General features: G+C 42.4%; 1 protein-coding gene across 1 annotated transcript in view; it reads right to left on the bottom strand.

Moving 5' to 3' along the window:
• Positions 1-571: 571 nt before the first annotated feature.
• Positions 572-20,884, bottom strand: part of LOC134033454 (potassium/sodium hyperpolarization-activated cyclic nucleotide-gated channel 1) — a 52,062-nt gene continuing 31,749 nt past the window's right edge. Inside the window, exons 5-8 of the mRNA XM_062477624.1 lie at positions 19,140-19,286; positions 16,990-17,230; positions 11,217-11,381; positions 572-4,900 (exon numbers count right to left, since the gene is read on the bottom strand). Coding sequence (XP_062333608.1) covers positions 3,855-4,900; positions 11,217-11,381; positions 16,990-17,230; positions 19,140-19,286 — 1,599 coding nt within the window. The 3' untranslated portion in view covers positions 572-3,854. The remainder of the gene's footprint in view (positions 4,901-11,216; positions 11,382-16,989; positions 17,231-19,139; positions 19,287-20,884) is intronic.

Genomic DNA, 20,884 nt, shown 5'->3' with positions numbered 1-20,884 from the left:
TCCCCTTCTGTCTCCCTCTGTCTCCGTCGCTCTCTGTCTCTCTATCCCCCTCTCTCTCCCTCTCTCTCTCTCTCTCTCTCTCTCTCTGTCTCTCTCTGTCTCTTTCTCTCTCCACCATGAACAAAACAAGGTTTGGTTTCTTTCTCTGGGCACTGTTTGTTGTTCTTTTTGCATCTATTAATTAAAAATAAAACATAAACAAACACAACAAAATACACAAATATTTGTGCTGGTATGTTAAAGGTCTCCACACTGCTAAACTGTAAGCTTGTTCGTTCGTGTTGCAGGTTCATCAGTGTAATGCCCTTTCCAGAAAGCTAGCGGGGGTTGGAATTGTGAAAAAAGCACATATTTGGGAAGCTTTCCCTCAGAAGGCAAGTATCAAAAACAGCACAAACCAACAGCGCTGTTATCCATCTTGACTGTGTTCTATTGCTATACACTATGGCAGATTTAGGGTTAAGCACTCATTGTTAAAGAACACCTTCCCTTGTTTAGTACCCTAGAAAGGGCAAGGGAGTTAAAATCTAGATGCTTTCCTTATTAAACCTTTACATTTAAACTAGATCAAGAATCTGGATCTTGTTTAATCTTGTTTAAACAACAACAACAAAATAATAAATGATAAAAAATGATTTAGAAGGTTTTTGCTTTGGCCAGTTTCATTGCACACAACATTATATTCAACCAAACATGAGTTTCTAGCTACAAAGAAAGTTAGAAAGGTGCTCCAAATTTCTACAATGTCTCATAACATATGATAGTATCTCAGGCCTACAGAGGCCATGCTTCTTCACTGTACAGTCGGCACCCATTGCTCTAACAGCTAAACTGAGGATATTTTCGCATTGTGTTCAAAGATTTCAATTGTTGAACTCAGACGTTTGGCCATCTTTCATTGCTTACATCATTCCTCTCAAAAAATATTGGACATAGAACACATATAGTATACTAACGAATGTATACATGTGTGCATATATGATCACACTCGTAACCCATAGGATGAAACATGGCTATAGTTTAGGCACAAATACTGAAGAATGTCCTTGTGAAAATCCAATGTTACACACAAATAACGGCTAAGAAAACAGACAATGAACAAAACATAATCTCACGATACACTTAACGTCAACATTTTAGATAGTATCTTTTTAAGTATTTGCGACAGTGCATGCTTTTCATGACGTCGGTGGGTGGACTCTGTATTGGTACAATATTGACACAAGTATTTATTGAAGTACTGTCATCTTTTAAAACGGTATTTCTAAGGCTTAGACACTCTGAGCTGAAGGTGCATTAGCATCCGGCTTGAATGAACACTTGGACTCTAGAGCTGCCGTGAGGGTGATCCAATACACACCGCCGACACACTATACATGAACCCCTGGAAAACTCCTTTATACGAAACATGTAGTATACACTGAGTATGAACACTGTACTGACAAACTTCAGTTTGATTTACTCATGACCTTTCTCTCTACACAACAATACAAAAAGTGAAGTGTGTGAGCGATTCAGTTGATGGTGTTTGCTGTACACTCGTGTGATGATGTCAAATAACTAGGATGAATGTTGCATTTTGAAAACTTGATTGATTTGATTGACATTTTCAACACAACAAAGTGCTCTTTCTCAGGTTAAGAGTCACAAAATCCTGACTAGCCATGTGCCCCAGTGTTTCAACAGCTTAGAGTGTCTAGACCCAAATGTAATGGTTTACACGCACGAAAGACAGAGAAACCTTAATGCAAACCAGCTATGTTCTGCTCTTGCTCCAGTGTGTACACCGAAACATGGCCATGAACACCTGAATTACTTTTTGTAGTTACTCTCAGTCTCCTGAACACAATTCATCTGTGATTGGACCATACACAGTACAGTAATACCCAATGTACAGTTAACATAAACCCAAACCCAAACAGCATAAATTAACTCCAAAACAGGCATACTGGAGGAAAATAGATAAGGTTCTCATAAACAGGCTTGCATTAGGAAGACTTTAACATTAGGTTGAATGCAGGAAACAATATCAACAATACTGTAACTAAGATCATACTGGACACACATAACAACATGAAAGGCAAAGCAATAAGAAAATGCAAAGTAAAATAAATCTTACAAATAAGCAATTTAACATCAAAACCTCTTTAGTAAGAGGCCTTTTACAGAACTAAGTAGATGAGGTACCAGGCCTGTAGATGATGACTAACAAAAAATAAGATTGTGTAGAAACTTAGCTCTGAAATATCTATTGGTACTCCAATAGATTGGTACTCCAGGCAGGCTTTGTACATACTTTTTGCTTGCCACACACCTACTGTACCATTAGACCAAAAGTCATTAGAAACCACCTCTACTACACTACTAAGTACATAAATGATCTCAAAATGATGCCATTTTGTGTATGGGGATGCAAAATGTTGTTAGTTAATGTGGAAAAGGTGATCTCTTCCTAAAACAATGAATGGTAGACTATAATATGCACTGTCAAAGGGTATTACTGCATTGTGTATCTTAATTATGTTGATGGTAAATCGATTAAATCACATTTATACAGTACAATACTTGAGATAGACCAACAAACAGTAAAAAAAAAAAAAGAAAAGAAAAAAGAGAGCTTATTTTCAGGTCCATAATTACTTAATTATTACTGAAGTCATTTGATGGAAAATTAACACACACAAGAACAAACGCAATGCAGACCAAGAAGGATTCTCACTATGTTACTGTATCTCATCAGACCAGGCATTTCCCAGTATTGACTAGCGCTAGCCTTTGCATTAAGGTTTGCTTATCTCTAATGAACATGTTTTTGTCACGTATGTACTTTTTTTTTTTTACGCCTATAGATGATATCCAGGTTCCTGATAGAAGTAAGACATTGTTATGATTGAGAATGCACCACACAGGATACTAGCTATACAAAAACTATTTACAACACACATATAGATAATCTTTATATCACAGTCTATTGCATAATGGTGATAATCTTTAGTTTATAAATATTATAAATGTACACATTTCGTTTTTTTAAGCAACAATACATAACGTCTATCACTGTCATCTGAAATCAGGAATAGAAAAAAACTAGATTTTCATCCATCCCTCTCCAACCACGCATCATCCTTTTCTACAGGAAACAAAGACAGCGTTTCTATTGTTCTATTCCCTTTGGACCCATAACACTGTCATGGACTTTAAACAAGCCACTGTGAGAGGACTTTGTGGCTCAAGTAGATATATTGCTGAGAGCAACTTAACACCTAGCAACTGTAACCTGTGTTGATTGATGAGAGTAGGGTCCTAAACATTTAGTAGTCAGATTTATTTTTCGAGTGTGCTTTTTGACAGTTTCAAGGTTCCTTGCGTTGGTCAATCCACAGTGGTGCCAAAGCTGCTTGCCTTGAAAAGAGCTTTTATTTCTCTTCTCGCAAGTAAAAAAATTAAAGAAAAGGGAAGTCCTCCTCAGTATTCATGATGCATTCCAGTTACAAAAACAAAAACAACCCCCACCCCCCAAAAAAAAGAAGAAAAAAAAAACTTCGCAGTTTGTTTCTTTATATTTCTCAGGAAGGAAGACTCATGTTTATACTAGAGCTTTTAAATAGTCAATGCCAAATATTCTAGTTGGATTTACACATATATATTTATATTTGTTTAATATACATTCTTATGTTTAGGGAGAACACGTGTCTAAAATATAATACAAGGGCAGTCTGTACAGGATTTCTATGAGGTTATCTTTTCAGAAGAAAAATTGGAGCAAACAAAAATACTGAAGTTCAACTTTTCCTTTTTTTGTATCTCCATTAGAAATTAATCAAAACGTAGATGTTAAAAAAAGTAGAATGGGATCATAAATTGGATGCAAATCTCATCTTGTCTTGCTCAGTCTCTGTACTGCTCAAGACTGCCGAATCTCTTCTAGAGCCGGAGGATTCCCTGTGCTGGGCTGTAGATGACGTTGACGCCGCCGCTACCACCACCGCTGCTCGCACTGGGGGCAACGCTCCTGACGACATCTGGCGGAACAGGTTGACCCGTTGGGGCACTGTAGTGCGGAGGCCACTCTGCAGGCCTGCCCCCTGGACGGCGGCCACCACCGGCGGGACGATGGAGGCCAGGGAGTCCCCGGACACCGGGTGCGTTCTGGGCCCTAGGGACGAGTCGTGAGGCAGGGAGGGCTGGGAGGCAGAGAGGTGGCGCAAGTCTCGACTCAAACTCCCCGACTGGAGAACCTGCGTGCTCTTGTGGACATCGCCCCTCTGGGGGGAGGGGACCTGCTGCTGCTGTGATGGCTGCTGCTGTTGTTGTGTTGCCGGGGTGGCCACTGCTGACCCTGCCGACTGCTGCGAAGGTAGGGGCTGCGGTGGTGGCAAGGGCTGTTGGATGAGGGACAGCTGGGAGGCGGTAGGTGAGCCGTACTGGAAGATGCGGCCCGCCAGCGGGGTCTGAACAGGTGGGCTGCATACTGCCGCCGTGAAGGAGCACGGGGACATGATCGCCCCCTGCTGCAGGGGGGTCTGGGGGATGGGTGAGGAGGAATTCAGGTTGCTGTGAGAGACACTGGGGTTGGGGTAGATCCCCTGCGCTGAGGCCTGCAGGATGCGAGCAGAAGGGTTGATGGTGGCCGAAGCACTGTAGGTCAGAGGGGCGGACTGCTGGAACTGGTTGTTGCCCATGGCGGTGGCGAAAGGCGGCTGTGCCGGTGAGTTAATGATGGAGTTTCCAGAGATCGGGGTGGAGTTCATCCCGGTGACCGACTGCTTGCGGTCCACCATCATCACCATCTCCCTGTCCTGACGAATGATCTGCTTCAATATCTCGTTCTCCTGTGTGTTGAATACGCCGGCATTCAGATCCTTCTGGAACTTCTGCAGGAGGAGGGAGTTCTTCTTCCCTGTGGGTGGGGGGGTGGGGGGGGGGGTGGGGCATAATCAGAGAGAGGTGTAACTTCATGACAAATCTGGCAACCTAGCACAGCAGATCACACTGCAGCGATGGTGGGTGAGACTGGTTATGAAGTGTGAGTAACAGTGAATGGTTGTGACTATGGTAATTAGAGGAAAGACTGAGTAAGAGGGCTGTAAACACATACATGTATAACTGACCATTTAGAACTACTATGAAGAGTGAAAAAGAATGTATTCTGTAATAACGTATTAAACATGGGATTTGTAGTTACAGAACAACAGGACAACAACATTTATAACAATCTATCTGTCAACCACACTTCTACAACATGTTTACCACAACACTTGCCTATAAACTACCAAATACACAGTTGGAAGATTCAGTCGCTGCTAACTCAAATCTATCTACACACTTCAATGAACTAGTGTACTGGTTTGCCTTGAAAATACATACATCTTCCTAATCTTTGGCAGGCTCAGTTAACATTGTGTGTGCAGTTTATCTTACTCTGATGCTATACAAAATTAGGTTTATGCTTTTGTACAGTATAGTTTCAAAATGCCTCAAAACTTTGCTAGTCATGGATCCTGTTACTATGCTGATTACATCCTTGCTTCTGGGGACAGCTGAATTATAGCGATTCATAAGCTTATACTCAACAACTTTCTGTAGTGTTATAAATGTTAATTATAGTTGAAAAGGGGCACTTGGGCTCCCAGGCTGCAAAGCTCTCCCCTCCTGTCACAATTAATAAGATCTATAGCAAAGAATGACAGATGGTTACTTATAGATCATTAGCTTGTGTTTTGAGGCCAAAGCACTGGTACAGTCAGAGGGAAATCTCAGTAAATAATAAGCCCTGTTTATGCCTCAGTGGTGCTTGGGGCCATGAAAGCACCTAAATATTGATATGTAAACCAGAAATCAGTTGGACAAAATGTATTCTTCTCAAATGTGCCAGTTTAAAAATAACAATCTAGCTTCATCCTCCTTTGTGATTTCTATAAATGAGAGACTTCAAGATGTGTTTAGAATTTGCTTTTCGTTTTGGATCCCTCCTCCTTTGATTGATCCTATTCACCATAGCCATGAGTAAAACATTATTTGTTTGTAAGAATGACAAAGTAGGCTAAAGCCGATCATGCTGAAGCCTTTAGCCACAGCCCAATAATCTTAAAAGACCGGCCTTGAAAACAGAAAAGTTCTCCATCTTGCTATGTGCTCTTGCCTTCCAAAATGACACTGTTAGGAATGGTTTTACAAATCTAAATCTTTACACTTTTAATTGACATACTGTATTCATAGTTATCTTGTGTTTGTACTTGTGCACTTGTGTAGGAGTACAAAGAATAAGCATCTAATATTTATATATGTAATACATATATAATACAATATACAAATATCACAAGTTGTTATTAGGTAACTAAATAGCTTTAAAGTATGTCAAATTGTGGTAGTGTTTACATTTTCTATTTTCTACTTTTTTCGACATCTGTGACTGTGTCATCTAGATGCCATGTAAACATTTCCATTCACATTTAATTGACGTCATAGTGAAACTCCATTTAGGTAGTAAACATATTACTAAATTTGGTTTTGGTGAATGATACAAACAGTTGATGCAAAGATAATCCTCAATTAGATTAAACGTTTTGGAACACAGAAGACAGACAATAAACACAACCATCAAGGTTCTGCTGGATCAATGACATGAGCTACATGGGCATAAGATCAAGTTTAACACCTGAGCTGTTTAAGTGTGAGGAGGAGAAGCCCTGTCATTGTGCAATCACATGTTTACTCGTTTGACCCGAGCAATCTGAATTGGTTCTAATTGAACCCTACAAGGGTAGCTAAATACTAATACTAAATCACAAACACTGACTGTTGGGCTGTTGTAGACTTACATGGCACCTGTATATGAATTCCTAAATAATTGTGGGTTAAACACTGGGGAATACAACACAATCATGTTATATTGGAAACATGTTATGGGGGAGTTGAGGGGGAAGGGGGTGAGCTTGGAAGTCAGTCCACAGAATATCAGTCCATTCAACATTTGGTAATGGTCAAGTTTTGAGAAGAAGAATCTACTCAATGTGAACACCAATTAAATCCGGGCACACAGCTCTATCAAGAGATTTGTAACACAACAAAGAGAATACAAAGAATACAAAAGTATCAGAGATAATATTAGGGTGTAGATTAGAGATTTGTATTTTTACCAAGATTTTTACCAAACCGAATGAACATGTTTTTGTTGTTTCCTCCTAGGTCAATTAGAATACATCTTTCTTAATTTTACTTTGTTATAAAAGATAAACAATAAAATCTAGCTTTAACACATTTAGTTAGCAGCAACCTGATTTCCACAGAAAAGGGTGTACACCTTGACATGCAACTTTACTTTACTTAAAATCCATGGGAAGGAGAAGATGCATGACTGTGGACCCTAAAAATATCAACCCCATTTTACGAGACCTTTATCAAACAACAGGATTATCTTCCATTGTACAATAATGGTAAATTCCGAATTTCAGGGGGAAAAGACAAGAATATCGATAAACAAACAAGGGTTAGAATACAATTTACAAAAATGCAACTTAACAAATCATACACTTAAATCTTTCAATAAAGCCCACACAAACAAAGAGTAACAGAAGTAAAATAATAAGATGTTGGTGATGTAATCATACAAAATACACACCAAAAATCTTTACAGCCATTTATTCTTTCCTAACCCAAAAAGCTTGGCAAGGGAGGCAATAGTCAAAACCTCTTTGACTTTATTTAAATTGTGACTCTAATAAATGTAAATAAATTGCCCCTCCGAAAAGCTAATTAAAGCTAAATGAATGAATGTGTTCTCTGCTGGAGTATGGGTGTGTGTGCAGGTGAATCCTGGCAGAGGTAGTTAATGAGTGAAGCACACTGAGGCATGTCCTTAGGGCACATGGAACACGAGCACCTTGCCAGGTGGCATGCGTGACGTCAGTGCACCCACTAAAAATAGGTGTGACATATAGCCGCTTATGGCAGTCAGCCATTCCTTCTTCACGTTGTTTTAACAAAGCCTACATCATCTAAACAAAGTATTTCAAATGCACAATCCATGTCACACAGTCAGAAAAGATTTACTCTAGAGATGACAAACATGAAAAAGTTATGAATATGGCTTCACTTAAACTGCATGAGACAAACACTGTAATCACTCATCTAAGACGTCTTCATTTTTGGAATGGAGTTGGACTAGATGGCAAGGGAATCATCAGACATCAACAATTCAGGAGTCTATACTGTACTAAATCAGATTACATGGGCATAATGGCCACATAATTCATTATGGCAGCTACAGTTACATTGAATTCTCTAATTTCTTTTTTAAGTGCATGCATTAGTACATGTTCTTCCCAAGTTCAAATGAGTGTATATGTATTAAACCATATATCATTGTAACGTGGCAGTAAAGTACTATGACACATGTCTTTACTATCAAAAGTGGAATAAGGTAGAAATTCAGCACTGAAATATTATAACATTTGTGAGTTCATGCTCTTGGAGAAGAAATGCATTTGTGAGCGAATCCATTTTGTGTGCCTTGGGAGAAATTCTCCCACCTGTCTGTGCGAATATTATAATTGGAATAAAGTGTTTACCTGCTGCCTATTCGACGGCCAGGACACTCTTGAAAACGAGATGTTCTCATCTCAAGAGGAACTCCTGGTCAAATAATTTTTAGATAGAGATACATCAATTGTGCAACATGTTATCGGTTTCAATACATGTTATGTTCCTTTTTTCTTTTTCTTTTTTTTTACGAACCAGACAAGCACTTAACCAAATGCAGTCCATATAAACCAAAACATCCAGCACGGATCATGACATTGTTTTTCCCTTGTATGAGACAAAACCCCCTTATTTTTAAGTCCAAATGAACAGACTTAGTTCATAACACTTCTGTTTAGGAGAAGTGCTACTGAAGAGTGGGCAGCTCAGATTAGGAGTTGATATGTGACACACGGTTCTCAGCTGTTCAAAAAGCTGACCTAGCTTTTTAACAGAAAAGGGCAAATGTAGATCATAACTGCAAAGGTCTAAAGGGCATACACTTCAGAGGGTAGACAACCTCATAGTCTACATGTATAGCCGGCCAGTGAGTATGCATGAGAAGAACCTCCCTGTCTAACAGATGGTCTCCACGGAGGCATACCACATCTGAATATTGAGCATTATGGATTTATTGGATTTGATTGGTTTATGGCTACGCCAATAAATGCTATTTTTTGATGCTGATTTGCCTGTTACAATAGTATTGCAATGTTGAGTCAATACTAGGGGTGCAAAGCAATTCAATATCAACATGCCTGAGTCAGGCAAATAAAACATACAAAATCAAAACCAATAAACAAACACAAACTACAGGAAGTAAATACAGACCACAGGCTTAATCATGGTTTGAGACAACATTGGCACACTATCGTTGCACAAACTCAACTTCTTGCAGCATCTATTATTTACTAGTGACTTTACATTGTCCACAAATGCATTACCCTCATCTTACCTCATCAATTGCTTTAGCTCATACAAAAAATGGCATGGCCAACTTTAAGAAAGGAAAGTTGCACACAAGATAAGAAGGCTACTTCATTCAAGAATTCGTCCAGCACAATTTGAACATGGGTTCCTTTCGATGTTGTTTCTTTATTATAAGAACTTAATTATATGAGGATTATTCATTCTTTGAAACAGCTATCGCTTCCTTAAGTTTGGAGATTCATTTATTTTCATGTTGAAAGATTAGGAGGACCACAGTCTGAGACACATTCTTTTGCAAAGATGAAAATGTTTGAAGAGTGTACTGACACACAGTGGAACTAAATATAATATAAATGTGCAACGTATGACTGGACTGTTGAGATACAGATTTAGTAAACAAGGTATCTCAGTTCATACATTTAAAGAGATGCATTGGTGATTCTGAATCAAGTACAAAATTATGTAAGAAGAAAATGTTTAGACGATAAATGGCTCATCTCTTCAGTGTGCATTCAATAATAGATTACCTCTTATTTCTGATATGAATATGCAAACTGGAAAAGGCACTTAAGAATGTAAGAAAGTATAGCTTACCAAGCTATCGGCTGTATTTGTTCCTTTAAAGATAAAAGATACTTTACATGGAAACATAATGGTTTTGTAGAACAAAGAGTATGTATACAATATGAAAGGGGTGATCTTAATAAAAGGATGCAAAATGTACTGTAGTGCAATATTCTACAAGCATAGATATATGCATTCTACTTTTATGCGTGTGGGTTGATGTGAATATTGCAGGCAACCTTTCCAAAAATCCTCAATCTTCCTTATCAAGTAGTCAAATTAATAGTAACAATTCTATGAAGTGGCCCAGGTTATTTTACATAACTTTAACAACTTTGTTTTGTATTATGTATTTATCTGCAATATTTATAAAAAAAAAGAACATGAAGAAATTTACCAAGTAGAATATCAAAAGATGCCCTGCTACAATACATACATGTGCCCCTTTTTTCAAATGTATTTTTGTGTTTCAGTTTGTTTGATGTTTTTTCTTAAATTAATGAGCATGTTCCTCTATATGTTGTTCTAACAAACAACAGAATTAAAGAAACATGATATTTGGAAACCAAAGTGATAGGTAAGGGGCTGGCCATGTCCTGCCTGTCTGTCTACAAGCCCAAGCCGTGCCAGGTAAAGCTGGGCTCCTTATGGCCTCCCTGGTGTCACGATGCCCAGCTCAAGGCCCCTCAGTAGTGGGGGAGGGGCAGGTTAGTTTCTGGCTGGGGGGGGGGGGAAGAGGTGGAGGGGGGGGGGGCGGTGCTGCTCATACCGAGGTGTGCAGATGGAGTGGAGGAGGGGCGGAGACACATGCAGGTGAGGTTCGCCTCCGTCCACTCTCCGAGATCCAGTGTGGGAGGAAGGGGGGGTCAACACCAAACCGACAAGGAGGCGGACTGACTCCCTCCCAGACAGCGACATGCACTGCCTTCCATTTATTTATCAAAACATCCCTTTTTAAGCTATCAAATTTACTGATATCAATATTTCCCCAAAAAGTCTTAGAGATAAAGATGGAAAGGGAGGACAAAAAGACAAACAACACAAAGCATACATTTCATGCATACAAGTGCTGTGAATACGGGGGGGGGGGGGGGCAATCAAACACGATGGAAACAAGGCGACCAACGAGGCACGGTGACATAGCAAGAGCACCAATCAGACAAACAGTAGCAGAGAGTAGCGGGGGAACGGGGGAGGCTTACCGATGCGGTCCAATCGGTCGATGGCCACGGTCTCGAAGGCGCGGCGCATCATGGGGTACTCCTCCAGCACCTCGTTGAAGTGGTCCACGGACAGAGAGAAGAGGCGGCAGTAGGTGTCGGCGCGCACGCTGGCCGTGCGTCTCCCCTTCGTCAGCAGGCAGATCTCTGAGGAAGTGACGTGGTGGAGGGAGGAGGAGGGGAGAGAGGGGGAGGAGAGGAGGAGGGGAGAGGGAGAGGAGGAGGGGGAGAGGGAGAGGAGGAAGGGGAGAGGAGGAGGGGGAGAGGAGGAAGGGGAGAGGAGGAGGGGGAGAGGGGGAGAGGAGGAGGGGGAGAGGGAGAGGAGGAAGGGGAGAGGGAGAGGAGGAAGGGGAGAGGAGGAGGGGGAGAGGGAGAGGAGGAAGGGGAGAGGAGGAGGGGGAGAGGGAGAGGGGGAGAGGAGGAAGGGGAGAGGGGGAGGGGGAGAGGAGAGGAGGAGGGGGAGAGGGGGAGAGGAGGAGGGGGAGAGGAGGAGGGGGAGAGGAGAGGAGGAGGGGGAGAGGAGGAGGGGGAGAGGAGAGGAGGGGGAGAGGAGAGGAGGAGGGGGAGAGGAGGAGGGGGAGAGGGGGGGAGAGGAGAGGAGGAGGGGGAGAGGAGGGAGAGGAGAGGAGGAGGGGGAGAGGAGGAGGAACGCACAAAGACATGAGCTCACTTGAATAATTACACTCCTGAACAAAGATCAGCTCTGTGCTATTTGTATAATGAAGCTCTCTAACACAGATTACCATGTAAACTAAGCTGGAGAGCCAAGGTACGACTGAGATGGCCGGGAGAACTTGGAAATGCGTAGTAAATAAACCGACAGACGCATCAGTGGGGCTGTCTATAGGACCCACAGCAAAGTCTCTTCATCATGTTTCCCATGGACTGATGCTGACACTGTGTTCAGGTTGATTTTGCTGCCCCAGCTTTGTACACAGTAGAGCAGGTAGTGTAGCCGATGTGGACTGGTAAACTTACTCCTCAGGTATGTGTACAGGCCGACAGCAAATAGCTAGCTTTTCGTTTGGCGTAGCTGGTAAGGAGTTGCGCTTGCAAGTCAGAGAGGTCCCAGGATTGAGTACCATTGAGGGGAAAAATAGGGAGGACTGATGAGCAGAGGAACTACGACTTGTCACAGTGGCAAAGCACTTTTAATCTTTAAATTAAAACCCGCAACATGAGGGAATTCTGCCAAGTCTTATTCTAAACCTCCCTATCTCCCTATCTCCCACGATCTCTCAATCACCCTGGGATCTGCGACGGTGACCCTTTCATCCTCTGCCAGGAACCTTGGGGTTACCATGGACGACGAGCTCTCCCTCACGGCCCACATTGCTGCGGTCTCCCGGTCGTGTAGATTCACCCTCTACAACATCCGGAAGATCAGGAGATACCTGTCTGAGCACTCCACCCAGCTGCTAGTCCAAGCACTTGTCCTCTCCAAGTTGGACTATTGCAACTCGCTGCTCGCTGGTCTCCCAGCATGTGCAACCCGCCCTCTTCAGAGGATTCAGAACGCAGCGGCCCGCCCGGTCTACAATCTACCCAGACGCTCCCATGTTACCCCGCTCCTCATCTCTCTCCACTGGCTACCTATCATGGCCCGTATCAGATTCAAGACCCTGGTATTGACCTTCCGAGCAGTGAACGGGACTGCACCCGTCTACATCAAGTCTCTCCTGCAGCCTTACACCCCCACCCGTCACCTACGGTCTTCTTCAGACAACCGCCTGGTGGTCCCACCGCTCAAGACCGCCCGGTCCCAACACAAGCTCTTCTCCTGTCTGGCCCCCCAGTGGTGGAATCAACTTCCCACCTCCATCAGAGACACTGACTGTCTCTCCACCTTCAAGAAAAGGCTCAAGACGCACTTGTTCCGGGAGTACAACGGTACTTAGGAATGGTTCGCTTGACCCAATGTTAGTTTCCTCAAGGATCACAATGACTCTTGCTTAGAGACTTGTTGCTCTTGTGGTTAGTGGTAACTGACTTAAATTTGTGTACTCGCTGTGATATATTGTTTTTATTATTGTTGCTTGCTTTTTCCACAGGTACACTTGCACTTATAGCAGTTCATGTTGTTTAATTGTAACTTGTTTAACTACATGCTCTTATGGTTCTTCCCTTTGGCACTTATTTTGGTTGTTCACAATGTGTGCTTCATGTTTTGGCTACTCGCAATGTTTTGTGGCTATCTCGTTGTTATGATCAGTGACCTATGCACTTTGTAAAGCTCTCTCTTGGAAGTCGCTTTGGATAAAAGCGTCTGCTAAATGAATAAATGTAAATGTAAATGTAAACCTGCATTCATGATTCCTGAAGTTCAATGCAATTAAATATACACTAAAAGCTATGAAGTGTGTGTTTTTGTGTGTGTATTTGTGTGTGTGTGTGTGTGTGTATGTGTGTGTGGGGGGGTGTTATGTGTGTGAGTGAGTGTGTGCGTGTAAAGTGGGGGGGTAAGAGGGGTGGCAAACTACGGGCAGTGTAGTTTGCCCCTGCAGGTGCTTCATATGGCAATGAAAAAGAGAAGTACTAGTGTCTTGGCTCAACCCTTTGTTGCCATATGGCATGTTAGCCATTAGGACAGCAAGTACAGAATCTGCTCTTCTAATAACCTGATATGTACAACACAGGGACACATGCATAATAATACACAGTGAGCTACCTTTTCGAAATCTAACAGAAACCATAACCTTTGACTGCAGAGGATACGGTGTACTGAGTGTTCCTACTGGAAGCGTGTTGCTCCGAACACAAAGTCGTGTACGAGCAGGCATGTTGTATCAAGACAGCATCAGTAAGCCGTTTGAGGACAATGCCCTTGACATTCTCCGGCCACATTTCCTCTGTGACGTGTGAGGAGGGAGAGGGAGAGAGATGCAGCCTTCAGGATGTGAGAATAGCACTCTCAAGCTGTGGGTGTGAACAAGGTGTTAGTGCTGTTATAATGGAAAAAGCTGCATAAGTGCCATCTCTGTTGGCACAGGGTGAAAGAGAGAAAGAGAGGAGAAGAGAACAAATACAGAAAGAGAACGATGAAAGAGAGATGGAGAGAGAAAGAGAACCGTGTGGTGCAATATGACATGAGGAGGACGACACAGCCTCACGACCCACTCTCAGAACCAAATGCCTCTCTCTAATTACTTCATTACCATCTAGTTCCAACAGGAAATAGCACACTTTCATGTAGTCGGAGAGACAGAGAGAGAGATAATGAGCTGAAAAACACAAATTGCAGTTACATCTGGAGTTAATTGTATTTCACAGTTTGTGGCCAACTGCCCAACGTAGGTTAGACGATTGAGTGGATGAACAAGAGAAAGGGTTTCTGTCACCATCACAAATGAGTGCACAATGAGATCCTCCTGGAGAGAAAATACAGCCCTGACCCAACTCCCATCGTCATCCGGAAGAGCGAGGGCATCTGTGTCCAGGCTACCATGCAAGAAGCCCTGTTAGCACTTCATGTGATGCAGTGTGACATATGTCAGTCGCCTTGTCACGTAATGTCACTGCCAACCCACAGGGTATTGTGGGTAATCTGCTGTCACTTCATGTGCCATGTTTATCAGTTTCCCAAAGTAACCCCATGCCCTTTGGCAAGAAGTGGAAGTCCCAATGACTTGCATGTAAAGTCCCTTGGGGGTGGAAACGTAATGACTGCCTGTTACAGTGTTGTGTCATCTAACGGTAGGGGGAATAGGCTGACTATTGTAGGGGGGATAATCACTAACTGCTTACATCCATAACGTAAGCAGTTAGTGATTATCATATCCTACCAATAGGATCTGTTTGTTATTTATTTATTTCTTGTTAAGTTTATCTTGTATCAACAGGAAATCTCAGAATTTACAGTTGGGTTTTCAGAATTTATCTTTAGAGCATGGTTCTGTCACGGAAAATATGAATATTATAGCATATAAATAATATTGTTGGTAATTGGTGTAGGTAATTAGTCACCATACTGCAACCCAGTATGTTCCTAGCGCGCTATAGATAACCTGTGCCCCTCACCCCATTACCAGACCATGGTTCCAAACCCTGTCCTTAACACAAGAACAAGTTAGTATAGTGGACCAGTTGATGGACTCTCTCTTCTTCTCTTCTGGCCAGAGTTAGGCCAAAGTAGCCGATAATAATACAATTCATTGAAGGGGAAGAGAAGATGGGGGTTCCTTACATGCCCAGCTGCTGCCAAGCCGGCCCTGATATGCTAATGTCATCCTCATGCGATGGGTAAGAATACCACCCACCAGCTGGGCAGCAGGATAGAGCAGGTGGCTGGCATCATCGCAACGTGGCAGAATGACTAGTACATCCTTTGTGCCTCCAGGAAAAAAAAAGAAAAGAAAAAAAAATAGAAAAGAAAAAGGAGCCTTGTTTTATTTCAATGTATTTTCCTATGTATTTTTATATAAGTCCTGTGGCTTGCAAAAAAACACTTGATCATACTTTATACTGTTGCCCAAGAAGAGCTACAAAAGATTATTGATCCCTAGTAGAGATTGTCCGTGAATAAACTCTTAATTTTACCTTCCTAATGACCCAGGAATTAGTTCATCAAGCTGCTTTGAGTCTGCCTGAAGACAGCAGTAATCCAGTTTCCTCTAAGATCACCTGTACCTGTTTGTCAGCAGATAACGAATATAATCATAAAGCATTAAGCTTCGATTCAAAAGCCTATTGATTGTATGTGCCCAAGCATGATTGAATTATAACCAAAAGAAGATTATTCTGAATGTTGGAGTTGAGTAAAACCGAGGGACCTGAAAGAGTCTTCAACCTGCCCCTCTGTAGCTAGCCCTGACAGGGATACAATGGATTGTTAATCACTCCCGCCAACCACAGTTAAATCTAGTTACAGTACAGGCCAGTGATTACCCCCCAAATGAGAAACAACAGGTAGATAAAGTTTGTGTTGCCTTCTCTGTCTTGAGCAGTCGTTTTTCACTTACAAAGGCTAATAGTGTTAAGTCTAAATTCAATAAGAGAATGCTCATTCTTTAACTAAATGTCCAAGGACTTACAAAAACATCTGCTGCAGTTCATGTGCTATATTTGCAATCATACATATGGATTTAGCCTCTAGAAGTCAGATCATAAAGTTACTGCTTTCCAGCCTTTGCATGTAGCAAACGGAAAGTATTCTTACAATCCTGAGGTACCTTTGTCCGTTGGGGGACGACGACGACGACATAAACAATCATGGAAAAAAGTACGATCCTCCAAAATACAAGAAACTTGCTTGATGACTACACATCTGGGTTTTTACATAATTTGTTGTACCAAAATGTTAACTACATTTAAATGAATTGGACAGCTACATATTGAGGTATTACGGGGAATTATTCCATAAATTAGGAAACAGGAATAACCAGAGTTGCCATAGTGCAGGTTGTAGACAGGTAACCTGTGTGTCCTTGGGGCAAGCCTGATCACCAGGAAGGCTCTCTCCACCCGCCAGATGAACCTTATGTAAGTCAGCTTGCGCAGTGGCTAATGAGAATCAACATCTACACTGACGCAACTGTAATGGCATCAAACAAATGGCTGCGGGCAAGAGAGATCACACATGCATGTACTGTACAGTATGTAGCTACTGCAAGTGCATATGAGTTTGTGTTTCTGTAGTTATGGAATAAAGGGAGATTTGTGGTAATTGTGCTGATTATTCAATACATTTAAAGTGCATATATTCAACTATTTGGGTGGATAGGAAAATGTTACTGGTAGATTAAACTGGGCTTTGTACCTCCAAAGTAGGATCCGTCTGTGAGCTTCATCTCCTTGTTGAGCTTTGTGATAACACTGGCCACACCGTGCTGGATGAAGTACATCTTCTTGCCGACCGTCCCCTCACGGATGATGTAATCATTGGGCTGGAAGACCTCAAACTTCAACTTGCTCAGCATACCTGTCACAAAGTTAGGGTCTGCATTGGCAAACAAGGGCATTGTAGCCACCAGTTTACGGCAGTTGAAGTTGACGATTTCCTGAAAGAAAAGGGGGGAATGCGTCAAAAGCGGAACAATATAACACCAAAAAAGCCTCTGCAGATTGACAATTCCAGCAATGAACATTTCAACGTTCCATTATGATGCTAACTGTTAAGATGACTTGATTAGAGAGAGGATAATCATTTATCCCAAGAAAACCATGTAAAGCAAGATAATCTAATGTAATCCCATGTTTCAGTGTCAAATTGTCATATTGGATGCATTTTGCTGCTTGTTCCTTGGTATCTATAAATTGCTTCTCATCATGTGAGACTTTCTCGAGCTATTGTGCTGAGATGAGCTTGTTGCCCCTGGCACCAACCAGTACTGTCCCTCCCTGGTTTTCCTTAGAAGGCAAGAGATTGTTTCCTGTTTCCTGTTTTCTGTACTTCTCAGCACCTCTGCCCTTGTTGTTGTGCTGATTCCACCCTGTGTTTGCAGATTAAGGTAATGTCTTGCTATGTTCCTGTGGGGGACGATTGCTCTTCTGTGTGGAGCTGGGAAGGAGGACAACTAATATCCGGGCTGGGTTGGACCACGTTGGGCTGTTCTGCCTAGACTTGGCTTGGCCGGCCGGGCCGGGCTGAGCTGGCTGAGCTGTTTGTTAGCTCAGGGTTCTGACCCCAATCATGTACAACGAATAATAAATTAGATAGCTGCCAGTGCTCAGCAAAGAACTCCAGTGGGAAAACAATCTTTAGACTTTGTCTATTTAAAGTAAAGTCTTCACATGGCAGGGCTGTAAAAATAGCTACACAACCTGCCAGAGAACCAGGAAGAAAAAATGAAATGAGACATGAACTGTAGTTTTTTTTTACCTAGACGTGTCATTACCTATGTACACTCTCTTCTCCACTGATACCTGCTTCGTCATGTCAGAGCTTGTTAAGTGTGCTAGGCTCCGGTGGGCTGCGCTAAGCAGGGGTTAAGGTGGACTAGCTTTGAGCTGACGTTGAATGTGTTCTGCTTATAGTCCAATCAACTCCTAACACAATTCACAGTACAACACCTGTTGTATAGTACTGTAGTAGTATGTTCAGACGTGCTATTTGCGTCTGTGCAGCTGGGTAGACCGCGGGGTTCGGCACCATACCTCACCGCTCTGTGACTTAATGGGGCTGCAGAAAGGCAGAGGCAATTAAAATTCCCGCTCCCCCTCTCAATCCTCTTCCTTTGCATCATTAGACACATAATCTGCTGATTCAGAGGGGCCAGCCAGCCACAGACAGCAGCAGGTAGACAAAGACGACATGAAAGCAGGCGCTACCGACCTCCGAAAACTTCAACCAGTTTTTTTCCCCTCCGAGTGTTCTCCCCGGAACTCCAGACTTCCCAGGTAACGTAAGGTAACGTCTCGCTACGGTCATTACCAGAGAACACGTCTTATTTCTGGGGTCTCACTCGGGTTCTACCCTTAATGAGGGGGAGCTGCCTGAGTGATCTTATTTAGGCCAATGATATCTTGCTTTATCCGGGCAAATTGTCCATGCATGTGTTCCCTGAATCTGTGGAAAATTGATTTGTGCAGTGTGTTCTCTTCATTTGTTACAAGGTAGTTGAGATACTATGTAAACAGATGAGGTGACGCTCAATGCCCATTTAAGGTCCCAGAAATAATAACAAGCCTCTTCCTCAAAGAAATATGTTTCTTTTTTGTCATATGTCATGTCTTTGGAACCAATGCATAGTAAGAGAAGCAAAAATCATCTCTCCTTGCTAAAAGGTATTATGATGATACTAAAGAGGTATTTCATGCTATAATTAGCATATTTAGAGTGGTGTTGCCCATTGCAGTAATTCAACCAACCTTGAGTGGGTAATAACATAACCTTGTGCAGACTCTGTGTAGAACAGTATATAACAGGGATAAAATAGTCTGACCAGGAATATAACAACCCCTCCTCACCTCTTTGAGTGGGTCATTGAGCTCACTGAGGATGTTGTCCTCGTCAAAGATCTTGCCCTGGTAGCGATGCTCGTAGTAGTCATGGATCTTCTGACGCATGTCCGCAGGCAGCTTGTGAAAGGACATGTACTGCTCCACTTGTTTGTACTGGAAGGTTGGACAAAACAGATAAATGTCAATAAACAGTGGAGTTAAACAACAGGCAGGTACAATGAAGTAGAATATAATTTGTTAATGTTTGTAATTTTAGTTTTAAACATGAGAAAACAATATTGTAGAAACGTTAATAAAAAGAAGTGGAAATAAAAGGTTTTGACAATCTGTGACTGAAAGATGCTTTTGAGTTCACAATCACTTAATACAAAACCCTTTTTCAAATGACACAGGGGAAATGTTTGCGTCCTTGGCTCAATGGTTACTTTCAACCTTGGTATTGAGGGGAGGCACAGCTAGGCTAATTTGCTGGGTCAGTGTGGAGGGAGGTGGCAGGTGGTAGTACAAGCCTGGGGGCGTATCAGACCAAGGTAAGAGCTCAGAGGATCTCCAAGGTGTCAGCGGGTTCTTTCTAGACAGACACGTGATCTAATGTGAGCCACAGAAACAGAACGTTTTCAAACACCCTTTTGGGAAATTAACAGGACTGAAGAGGTTAAAAAATGTAAATAATATATGGGTTTCTCTAGGTGACTGGCCAAATACTGACAGCGTTTTGACCCTGCCATACAGCACACATGATATACTACTGATTCAACTCAACATAAGAACTACTTCAATCCACTCTTCCCAGGTTCGCACATTTGAATCCATGCATACTACGTAACTTGAGGACTTCCTCATTGAACCCATAGTTAAGAGAAGTACAGTATCTCTAAAGTTTCTTTGTTGAATCCTGAGTCAATATCATTGCATTGATCCAAGAGCTTTGACAAGGCAACGCTATGGTACTAGAACATGAATCTGGTGCAGAGACAGCAGAATGGTCCAACCGTAGACATCGGAACCAAGAAATGAGGTGGAAAACCCCCCACCTGAAACACATTCCCACAGATCCCTCCATCTTCTGTCACTGGTGAAACGTAAATCGGAGAACACTAAGAATCTTGTCTCTCAGATAAACGGTAATGCTAAGCTTTTTAACCGTCATTATAAATGTATGAACTGACGGGAGTATTCAGATTCTCCAATTCAGTGATACAGTCGAGAGGGATGGACTGATCCACTGAACCAAGCCATCGGCCCGGTCAGACACCTAAAGGCAAATATTGACTCCCTGCCAAATGCACATCACAGACACTCCGCTCCTCTATTAGGTCAATGATGTATGTAAATAGAGGATGCTGCATTGTCTGCTGGGAGGGAGATGCTGCAGCAAGAGAGACAGAGAGACAGAGAGAGAGAGAGAGAGAGAGACAGAGAGAGAGAGACAGAGAGAGAGAGAGACAGAGAGAGAGAGACAGAGAGAGAGAGAGAGAGAGAGAGAGAGAGAGAGAGAGAGAGAGAGAGAGAGAGAGAGAGAGAGAGAGAGAGAGAGAGAGAGAGAGAGAGAGAGAGAGAGAGAGAGAGAGAGAGAGAGAGAGAGAGAGAAAGGCTACTTCAACAGCTCATCCATTTTAATCAGCTGGAGCTCTGCTTACTCACACAGGTACATGACTGGGGTATGAATTTAAACGTCCACTCAAAGGCCACGCCACAAAAAATGATCCCTGGTAACTAGAGGGATGAGTAACCAGAGGCTCAAGTAACCA

This window comes from Osmerus eperlanus, chromosome 14 (genome assembly GCF_963692335.1).
Source record: "Osmerus eperlanus chromosome 14, fOsmEpe2.1, whole genome shotgun sequence".
Lineage (NCBI taxonomy): Eukaryota > Metazoa > Chordata > Actinopteri > Osmeriformes > Osmeridae > Osmerus > Osmerus eperlanus.
Note: the sequence above shows the minus strand (reverse complement) of the source record. Positions and strands in the feature narration are given on the sequence as shown.